The 11,455-nt window shown below is 40.7% G+C and overlaps 2 protein-coding genes across 2 annotated transcripts; one reads left to right on the top strand and one right to left on the bottom strand.

Annotated features, from left to right (window-relative positions):
* Positions 1-747: 747 nt before the first annotated feature.
* LOC306926318 (MICOS complex subunit MIC13-like) lies at positions 748-1,089 on the top strand (the record flags this gene model as incomplete). Its single annotated transcript, XM_079505586.1, has 1 exon — positions 748-1,089. The coding sequence occupies one exon, from the start codon at positions 748-750 to the stop codon at positions 1,087-1,089; it is 342 nt and encodes a 113-aa protein (XP_079361712.1).
* Positions 1,090-1,254: 165 nt separating this feature from the next.
* LOC306926317 (di-N-acetylchitobiase-like) lies at positions 1,255-9,619 on the bottom strand (the record flags this gene model as incomplete). The annotated part of the gene is made up of 9 exons (XM_079505585.1): positions 1,255-1,522; positions 2,740-2,901; positions 3,753-3,847; positions 4,329-4,500; positions 5,791-6,002; positions 6,456-6,597; positions 7,100-7,182; positions 8,331-8,360; positions 9,595-9,619. The coding sequence occupies 9 exons, from the start codon at positions 9,617-9,619 to the stop codon at positions 1,277-1,279; spliced, it is 1,167 nt and encodes a 388-aa protein (XP_079361711.1). The 3' UTR covers positions 1,255-1,276.
* Between the last annotated feature and the right edge of the window lie 1,836 nt (positions 9,620-11,455).

Raw genomic sequence — 11,455 nt, 5'->3', positions numbered from 1 at the left:
CGAAGGTGCTGCTAACGGTTGATTTCATGTATTTAACCCATTTTGGGCGGGAACCCCTTTTGGTGTTAGCATTATGTTGTGCTTTAGCTATTTTTGAAGAATCGAAGAACGACTGACATAGAAACATAGCTTCTTCAGAAAACTGTCAGGATGTAGAAGACATTTTTTAGAATCTGATCTCAGGTCAAAATGGGTTAATACAGTGAAGCAAGCAGGAAGCCATTTTCAACCACAGGCTTTCAAGGGCACGCATGTCTGTAGAGAAGGCCTTTGGCATTCTTGCCTCTAGGTGGAGGATCTTCTACCAACCCATCCAGATGAGACCAGAGACGGTTGACCACCTGGTGATGGTAGCGTGCACTACACGCTGCCCATATTTGGGCAGCGTGGAAACCATGCCCAAATATGGAGATGGCTGATGTCATCAATCAACACGTCACGAATAAATGATGTCTGTCACACCGCCATATATGGGTTGCCAATCCATTATGCCTGGTGACATCACGGGACATCACGGAGACCCTTAGATCTCCATATATGGATCTCACCTCGTATAAAAAGCTGCGTGCAAGCACCGTGTCATGCCTACGTGATTCAGGTTGACACACGTCCTCTTGTTAACAGGATTGCCCTTCATGTAGCAAGTAGTTAGCTTTCTCTCGTTCATTGCATAGAGTCCGTACGTAGAAAGAGTCCATAATATTAATAATAAAGAATACCAATAACAGACAGTGTACGCTTGCGGTAATGGCGGCCAAGATTTTGCCTGTGCTCAAATTAGCCACCAAGGTGACTGTCGCGGGAGGAGTTGTGTATGTCGTTTATGACTCGGGGCTCTTGGGGAACAGCACTCAGGGGTCAGAAGTCTTGGGCAAAGCTAGGTCTGCAATACCACCTGCAATAGAGGAGTGGATGAAGTGCTTTGGACTGCAGACTCAACTGCCAACAATGCCTAAGATTGAATTCTCCCCTGTTAATTCATGGAGTTATGGGGTGCGGACGTCAATCTCGGCTCTATCGGAGGCACCTACAAAAGCGTGCGATTACACAAACCAGGGACTGCAGTATGTGAAAGACCTTACCAAATGAAGACACTGGGGAAAAAAGGTCACAATGATTCCTTTTCTGAAATGATTTTATTTCTGAAGATAAAAGCACAAACAAAGTTTAATTCAAATGATCAATACTTGGTGGATAAAACCAATCAATCGATGAATCAATCGAGACACCAACATTTCTCTTTTTTGGATCACTTTCTTTTCTTTTTTTTTTGCATTTACAGATGGAAATGGGGCAAATGCAAATGGGGCAACTGCAAATGAGGGAGACGGACATCCGCACAGCGGAGGGCGTTCCACATGAGCGCGGCCTGGACCTTGGCCAACAGCTCGTCGCTGTAGTCCAGCTGGTCGCCGTTCCACATGCCGATGCCCCTCATCCCCTCGATGCCCACCAGCGCCCCCTTGACGCAGATGCTCTCTGGGTCGTCGAACCACACCTGGTGGAACTTTCCTTCGTCATCCTGGGGCGGGAGAAATCATCGGTTTAATTTAGAACATACCTAACGTGTGTGTGTGTGTGTGTGTGTGTGTGTGTGTGTGTGTGTGTGTGTGTGTGTGTGTGTGTGTGTGTGTGTGTGTGTGTGTGTGTGTGTGTGTGTGTGTGTGTGTGTGTGTGTGTGTGTGTGTGTGTGTGTGTGTGTGTGTGTGTGTGTGTGTGTGTGTGCAGAATAGCCGACAGTGAGTGAATGGATATTCAGCAAGCTGCAAAACCACACACAGCTGTCTAACGTTAACCTTAGCTCTAAACCAACCCTAATTTATTCTAATTGTTGTTATTGCAATTTACGTGTTCACTTCCCGCGTCTGCGTGTCTTACTTGTATATTATTGATTTCAGCTGTTACAATTCCAAACATGCAAACAAGACCCGCTTGAATTACTTCAGTCTATATGTAGCTTAATGACTAGTATTAAAATATTGTCTTTTTAATGTCCAATGTATTTGTATTCAGTTCATTAAGTTAACATAACTATAACTAAATGCATTTGAAATTAAATAAAAAGGTTTCTTTGCATGATTCCAATTCAAAAATAGCAATAGATTATTCAGGATTTCAATTCAAATATTGTACAAATAGCTGATCTACAAGCTCAAAACGCGCCGCAGTGTGATACGTTTTGAGCTTGTAGATCGGCTATTTTTGCTACGACAGTAATATGCAATGTGGCCCTCTGGAGTGAGTGTGAAAATAGAGTGTCCCTCTCCTTCATCAACGTTGCCCACCCCTGACTTAGAACAGCAGAAATGGTACAGACGATACTAATTAAGGCTCTGTTCCATTTAGTGTAGAGTGGTTTCATTTCAAGGACCCCCCCCCATAAGAAGTGTATAAATGTTCCATTTGTGTTCCTTTTGTACACTCTCAGGGTTAGTGTACGGGCCCATTTGGAACCCACTCAAGGGCACTTTGAGACCCCACTGGTGTAGCAGAGTGTTTCCAGTGAGCCAACATGCACAATAGCAGCACCCTGACTCTGTTTGACCAGAATGGAACAGAGCCTTCATTATTGGTAACAAGTGTAAAATAAGTAGGGAAGGGGCCCAAGTTCTTTCCAAAATGGCATGCGATTGCATGCGTGCGTGTGACTGTGTGTAGCCTGCAGATAGCTATTCTGATAGCCTTACCTGGTAGTTGAAGTATGGTGCTTGATTCAGATAGCTGTACTGATAGCCTTACCTGGTAGTTGAAGTATGGTGCTTGATTCAGATAGCTGTACTGGTAGCCGGAGATGGACTGCTTAACGTTCTGCATCATCCAACTGAATGGCATCTGTTTACCAGCGGCGTCGCTGCAGGGTGCTCCACGGAACTCCACTTTGGCGAGAGAACACGTGTTGTCCTACAGCACAAGAGGAGAGATCTGTGGTCACTGGACATGTATGCATATAGTCCACTGTGTATATAGGTGAGTGTCTTGTGGGCTGCAGGCTTGTGTGTGTGTGTGTGTGTGTGTGTGTGTGTGTGTGTGTGTGTGTGTGTGTGTGTGTGTGTGTGTGTGTGTGTGTGTGTGTGTGTGTGTGTGTGTGTGTGTGTGTGTGTGTGTTTTTGATATATGCCGTGATACTTGATACTGTTGTTTTATTTATTTCTGACTGGATTCTTGAAAGATTAACCGATAGGCTAAGATCCAAATCCAAATCAAATTCACTATATTTATGGAATTATTTGCCATTACATCTATGGGAGTTGTCTTCTCACCAATTCAAGAAGCTTTTGAAATCACTTCTCTTAACCCATTTTGATCTGGGAACGATTCTGCAAATGTCTCCTAAATCTGTTTTTTCTTTTTTCTTGAAAAAACTATGTTTCTATGTCAGTCGTTCTCAAACACTTTCATGTCACTTTTCACGATTCTTAAAAAATAGCAGACCTACAGGCTTGTAGATCTGCTATTTTTCAATAGCTAAAGCATAACATAATGCTAACACCAAAATGGGTTAAACACCAAATACGTTCCATACGGTCTGCCAAATGAACCTGGGTCCATTCAACACTGTCCGTAGAGGTTCACGTTTTGTGACTTTGACAAAAAAATAAAATATACAAACCCATATGCACTTATAGTGCCCTCTGCCGATATTGACGTCAGACTTCGGTGCTCTATTTTAAAAGTAGTCTACGATAAGATGTATAGATCTAATTACAACAGAAGAGAACCTCTGTCCCAAAATGGACTGTTTTAGTTCTTACCACAAGGCTTTCGCAGGGATAATCATAGCCATACCAGGGTACTCCCATGACAATCTTCTTTGGGTCGACCTTCAGATCAAAATACTCTTTGTAGCCTGTTGAGAAAGAGCACAATGTGCATGCCTGCCGTTATCGAAATGTGTGTTATAGGTTTAGGATGAGGCCATTAGGGCCATGGGCAGAAAATATATCGAAACCGATATTTGAACAAATTGTAAAATGTGTGTGATTTTGTGATTAATCACGCAAATTGTTAGAACTATATATATATATCGTCGCGTATAATATTGTCGCTGTCCGGCAGCGACTATTTAAAAAAGATATGCTATTGAACACCCTTTATCTCTGTGTGTTGGTTAAAAAAATAACATTAATATTACATTGTCTGATTTGGGATATTGTACTATGGCATAAGCGTGTTCTATAAAATATAAATATCGGATCGGGAAAAATCTGTATCGGCAGATGCCAGTCAAAATCAAAATGATCCGGAATCGGATCGGGAGCAAAAACAAAAACGTGATCGGGACATCCCTATAGTCTGTAGTCGTGAATCCAGTAAAGTAAACGGCCAACCTTTCAGGGTTTTGAAGAATGGAGCGTTGGCCATGGCGATGCATTCTCCATAGATCTGGCTCTCCTCGTCGTAGGACATGACAAACACAATGTCGACGGCCTCTCCGATGGCAGCATAGTCGTAGTAGCGTCCGTCAATGTGATTTGGGGACCAGGCGACATCGAATGACACCTATAAATGGTCAGGAGAAAGCACGTGGTTGAAGAGATACTCGGATTTGTTTTACGTATAACTAAAAGGTAGGTTAGTTGTACTACAGCACAACTAACCTCTAGTAAAAGGTCTATTGTTCAAAATTGAACTTGAATAAAAGTACGAAAAGTAAAAAATAGCAGATCTACAACCTCACACACATTGTGAGCAGCGACGGCGCCAGAAAATTGTGACTGGGGGGGGCTATTGCGGGGCTGGTTACTTAGAGCTAATGGTTTACATAGAAGTCAGTCAATTGGGTTTGTGGAGAGGGGGGGGGTGCAACGTTAAAATTTGTATTTATGTTTGCCTTTTAGGCTTCGTAATCACAAATTGCACAGCAGGGCAGATATGACAAATATCTTAAATATAAAAAGAAATCACTGACACTTTAATCATTTTTTAATAATTCTTTCTTTCCAGAAAGTGTTATTTTTGAAAAAATGTTGGACATTTTTCAACATGGAAACGATTGACGATTATGCAAAAAAATAACTGTGATTATCTCAAATAATTGCAAGGAAAAAGTGAAAAAAGCGTATCTACAAGCTCTCAACGTGTTGCAACGGGCAACGCGTTCAGAGCTTGTAGATCAGCTTATTTCAGGGCGCGACCCTCTTTAGCTACCGATGTGGCGTTCAATTGGATTTCTACACAATTATTTCAACGCAAAATGCTGTTCAGGAAAGTTCAAGAGAGTTGTGAAAATTAAACCGAAAATGCTGCCTTCGGGATATGGCATGGAGAAGCGGGGCATTTGATTAGGCATATCATCATATCACAGATTATCATATCATGTAATAATAAGTGCCTTTCTCGGCCCCACCCCTCTCCAATTGTTTATTGTGTTTAGTTTCCAAGATGGCCGCAGCACCAGGAGGGGGTGGGGCGGAGGTGAGCGGGTGGGGTTGACATATGCCCTTACTGGGCTGCGTTCACACATTCAAGACACCCGTCTTGTGTCTGTCTTGGGTCTGTGTATAATGGCCGCTCCAATGCATTTACAAAGGAAGCCCATATGGTTTGACCAAACATTTTGTTTGATGGGGGGGAGAGGGGGGCAGAACACATCCATCAAAGCTGTGTTCAGACACAAGTCAGGTGTCAGACACAAGGCAAGTGTCTTGAATGCAGCCCAGTCAGGGCATATGTCGACCCCGCCCGCTCACCTCCGCCCCACCCCCTCCTGGTGCTGCGGCCATCTTGGAAACTAAACACAATATAAACAATGGGAGAAGGGTGGGGCTGAGAAAGGCCCTTATTGTGTACCTGGGAACCGGGGATGGCCTTGTGGAAGGCCTCGGTGGTCTCCTGGACCAGGGCGGTGAGCGCTTGGTACTCGGGGGAGTTCATCTCCACTGGCTCCTCGATGTCCAGGTTGATGCCGTCCATGAACTGCTTCTTGGCCAGCTCGATCTGCTCGGTGATCCAGGCGGTCCTGCTGGCGGGGGTCAGCAGAGCGGACAGAGTCTTGGGAATTCCTGCGAGGGTCACAGTCAGCAACAAAGCATGGTTATGAGCATTTTACTGCATAGATAGATACCAGAGGTTCGCAAAACATTCTTTTCAACTTCGACTTCAAAGTACTTTATTTTTCCGTTTCGGAAACGTCTTTTGTGCAGTGGTTAAAAAGACAACGAAGATTCACAATACACAGATGCTGTTAACCTATATCAAACCTACTTTTAAAAGAGAACTGGTACTTAAATTGCATTATTTGCAACACTGCACAAAATATCTGTATAACCCAATTCCTGAATCCTAAACAGGTCACACACGTGAAATATAGAAAACCATACAACATTGATCACAATAATAAAGTCTACAGTACATATAGTCTCCAATAATAATAATAGAGACAGACACTACAATATTATTAGTGAGTCTTTGTTGATAGTATGTTTACTGGAGTTTTGGGCTTATGAATGTTGTACCTCTGAGGACGACGCGTGCTCCAACGGAGTGAGCCTGACACATGAGCTGAGCATCGTACGCAGGACCGAACATGGCCACTGTTGTCACCAGTTTCCAATCATAATGCTGCCAGTTTGTGCCGCCAACATCAAACACAAACACCTGGGAAACAGACAATACTGTTAAAACTCAATGGGTGCCAAGGACTTATTTCACTTCTTTTTCATGATGTCCTGGAGCGCCAAGGACGTGTTTTTCGTGTTTTTTAACATGGTTATTTTTTTTTTTAGAAAAAAATAAAATAAAATGAAATAAAAAAAGATATATATGGTGGCGGTGTGGGACTTTTGACGCCCCCTGGTGGCGGTGAATGAGTAATATACTATAATATATATATGAATCACTGTTCCTTCTCAAATTCTACGAGCACGTGGTTTTGAGCTGGATAAAGAAATTAATTGAAAAATATTTGGTGTGAGATAAAGATACATTTTTACATAAAAATTGTTCAAATGGAAATTTGCCTTTGGCACAACTGGCAGTGAGTGAGTAAGCCTACATGCAACAATAAAAAACATCATTACATAGTTACACAAATGCATTCAAATACAATATAAAATACTATGGGCTCCATTTTCGTCACCGCTAAACCCCTTATCCCTACCTCGAAGTCCCTTTCACCCTGAATCACATTGCAGAGTTCCTGTTTCTCACATGGACAGACGTCCGCCGTGGGATACTGGAAAGCTATAGCAGACGGAGAAGGAACCGGAGCATTTAGGCCCCATTTACACTGGCAGACAAATCTAGCCTGAATCAGATCTGTGCCACATCAAGATTGAAATCCGATTGGTTGAAATGGTCACATGACTCATTTAGACAAATCAGATTCCAATCTGGATGTGGCTCAGATCTGATTCAGGCTGGATTTGGCTGCCAGTGTAAATGGGGCCTTAGAATGACATTTCAGGCTTAATAGGTTTGTTTATTTACATGGTACTCTGGACTGGAGGACCCCAATGTAAACCTGTCTTAACTCATTTAGGCCTGACATCGAAATTTAAAAGAATGTCCTCTAAATCATGTTTCTTTGTCGGTGGTGCTCTATATTTCATGTCAAGAACCCCAAAAATTATATGTAATAGGCCACCGATCCCCATCTGAAAATATGTCCTCAGCTCATTGCTGAATTTTTGTATTTTTACTTTTTGTTTTGCTGGTGAAAGTACATGGTAAGCCTCCCCTCCCCAGTGCCACTATAACAGCTGACGCTTAAAGAGACACAAACAGGCAGACTGACTGTCACATTATTATTGCATCATCAATATCGATGAAAATAATCTGGATTCATTTTAGACCGGTTCTATACCGATAATATGGCATTTGTATGACTGATTTCAATACGCTACCGATTGTATTGTGCATCTCTAAAAGCTACTAAACTATAAAAACTACTAAACTAGTATTCAGAAGTAGTACAAATTACAAAGTACTGTACATTTACTGTTTAATACCAATCAGTGGTGGACAGAGCAACGCAACAATGCAGGACGTCAAATTACTCCTGGTCAAATATTAGTCAACTATTGAAACTTGAGTTGAAGTACTGGAGTACTTGCTTTTAAAACTATTTAAATATTCAAAGCTACAAAGTAAATTTTTTGGTTTAAAAATATCACTGTCTTGAGACATTTAGTAATGTTCCGAGAATTGTTCAAATAAAATTCAGAAATACAAATGAAATGCTATCTGCATTTTATGTGAATTATATGTAAGTGGTTAACAACAGTACGTTGTTACTGTTGACCACTGATTGTATAAAATAAAGGTACCCTCTGTCCAGTTAAAACCATTGAATTATTGTGCAATGTTCTTAAACTGTGGAGAAAACTCACCGAGCTGCACATGCAGCAACAGAGCCAAACCTGTAAAAAAAAAAGCATCACGCATGTAGTTAGCAAAGCTTGAATCAAAATCGAAATCCATATAAATCATATAGCATAGATCAGGGGTTCTCAACCCGTGGGTCGCGACCCCTCGGGGGGTCGCCAAATTATTTTAGGGGGTCCCCAAATTATTTTCAAAAAATATATATATATATATATATATATTTTTTTTTTTTCACGATTTTTCAAAAATAGCAGACCTACAAGCTCGTAGCGCGCCACTTGGTGGCGCGCTATGAGCTTGTAGATCTGCTATTTTTAAATAGCTAAATTATAACAATGCTTAAAACACCAAAAGGGGTTCCCGCCCAAAATGGTTTAAGGTTATTGTAGCAGTCAATTTATATTGGGGGTCGGGAGGGGGCGGGGCGGGGGTCCCGAGACGTTGCCAAAGCATTTTCGGGGGTCCCCGGCCAAAAACGTTGAGAACCCCTGGCATAGATAAGGGGTGCCCAAAAGGTAGATCGTGATCACAAAGGCTGTGCAGGTAGACATGGCCCTAAAATATATATATAATTTAAATATATAAAAAAAAAAAAAAATTGGTGACGTGATTAACATCAAAAGGGCCTGTCAGCCAGTGTTGTTTTCGTCGACTAAAACTAAGACGAAAAATGTTCGTCGACTACCTTTTTCTAAACTAAATGGAAACTACATGAAAACTGAGCTATGATGACTAAATCTAAGACTGATATACTGACGATTTCGTCAACAAGTAAAAACTAAGACTAAAATGTTAGGAAGGGGCTAGTGGACAAGAGATCCAGTATAAGTCATTTTACACTTGGTTGCATGCTGAAAATAGCAGATCTACAAGCTCACAACGAGATCGGCTATTTTCAGCAAGTGAAAAAAACAGTCATTACGACGGCATCAAGGCCCGCCAAAACACTTTTTGTTCGACTAAATCAACTGTAGATTTAGTCGACTAAAATCTTATGATATTTAGTCGACTAAAACTAGAGGACTAAAATGGAGGACCCTGATTTAAACAAGTCTTAGTACTTTTCTGGTTTCATCCTGTATAGCAGTTTTTGTATTGACTTGTGCATTTGTTTGACATGGTCTTATATAGTCTTACTTATCTCTACATACAGTAGTCTAGTCTAAGATGAGAGATAGCTTCACAATCGGTCAACTTCATTAACTACAAAAAGTCAAATTAAATTATGAATTATAATTATAATTAAATTAAAAGGTTCAGTGAACTTACCCGTCAGAATCAGAGACTTCCCCATGATTGCAGTTGTGTGCAAGGTAACACTTACACTCACATTTATATACACACACAGTGCTCATATCGTCCCTGTTGTATTTGCTAAAGATTGTTTCACAAAAGATTATCAATTGTGTCAACATTACATAAGGACACATGCACTTTATTTTTCCACAAACACGAAGGCCTGTTTAACATTTCTCCTTGTGTGAAGGACTGATAATGAAATGTTCAGCTGAGCCGACGCGACAGAACAGCAAACAGGCCAAGGGGATATTATACATTATATAACCAGTAATATAATGACAATAATACACAACGTTGACATGAATCATTCATCATATTTATTGTTTGTAGTGACGTTTAGGTGAATGATAGACAACTTTTTGAGTACTTATACTTAGTATTTGTGATCTACATTATTTTGGTGGAGTTTTTGCACTCTCATTGTGTGTGCGTGCGTGCGTGCGTGCGTGCGACAATATATCATTTACCAACGGTGCTGTTTTGTAAAGTAAATTACTTTTTATTTGGCAATTAAGTCATGCAAATCTGTCTGTTATCTCATTTGCAATAAGTTAATAGGCAAAATTATTATTATTATTATTATTATTATGATTATTATTATTATTATTAATAATAATAATAATAATAATAATAGTAATAATAATAAGAATATAGTTATTGTTATTAATATTAATATTAATATTATTATATAGTTTTTTTCCTTGCAGCTGTCAGAGCCCAGGACAGTGTCAAAAAACTAAAACATGGAACTATATATAACGGCGTGAAGCAGACAAATTACCTTGTGCCTTTTTTGCACTTTTGATTTGACAAAATATAGAAAGATATGTGCCCTTTTTGACAATGCTGCTGTAGGATAACATCATTGTATCTGCACATATTTGTTCACGCACAAATAAGCTACCGTATGACAAGACTCTAACTCTAATGCTATAGTATTACTTATTATTACCATTACTTTGTTGTGTATTATTATGTTATTATCACAATTCTGCACAGTCCCACCAACATTTGGCTGCTTTTACAGTATAGTGCAGGTAGTAAGTAAGTTACAAAACACTTCTTGGTTCTCCTGTCTTTTGAATCAAAAGAAGAATGTCATGACATTGCTATGTGTCAGAACCATAGAGTATATATATAATAGAGACTGAACTGGCGCGAAGCTCCGCCCCCCCAGCTATTCATGTCAGTGGAAGTTGCTCAGTGGCGTTTTGAAGCACCCGGAAGACTGCCGGAAGTCCCTCCCAGGACCTCAACTTTGAGGTCCTGAGTGACGTAGGGCAACTGAGCGCTCGACGTTAAAGCCCAGCTGCACGGGGTTTCCCGGTCATGAATCCACGGGTCCGCCTGTAGTCCCTCCTCCTACCACTAGGACCTAGAGCTTCAACGTTGGAAAGTCTGCCTGCCCCCTTGGTCAGAACAGAAAGTACTTCTGTTATACCCGCTAGGAGGTTTACAAACAGTAAGCAAGTAATCACATGTATTTAGCAGCTTGTTGAGACTTGATAAGGGAAGATAAACATGCTTGGTACAGTAACATGATAGGCCTATGTCATATTTGTTTTGTAATATTAAGTAATGATTGTGCACCTTATCTAATCGCCTTACAATCCATTAGAACCGTTTTTTTTCTTTATGTTTAATAAAAGATATGCTGGCGTCAGCAGAAGACAAGGTTTTATTTTTATTTAATTTATTTAACCTTTTATTTAACCAGTAAAAAGCACATTGAGACTGAAGTCTCTTTTACAAGTGTAGTCTATGGCAGGGGTTCTCAACGTTTTTGTCCGGGGACCCCCGGAAATGCTTTGGCAATGTCTCGGGACCCCCG

The sequence above is a fragment of the Electrona antarctica genome (assembly GCF_951216825.1).
Source record: "Electrona antarctica genome assembly, chromosome: 7".
Classification (NCBI taxonomy): domain Eukaryota; kingdom Metazoa; phylum Chordata; class Actinopteri; order Myctophiformes; family Myctophidae; genus Electrona; species Electrona antarctica.
Note: the sequence above shows the minus strand (reverse complement) of the source record. Positions and strands in the feature narration are given on the sequence as shown.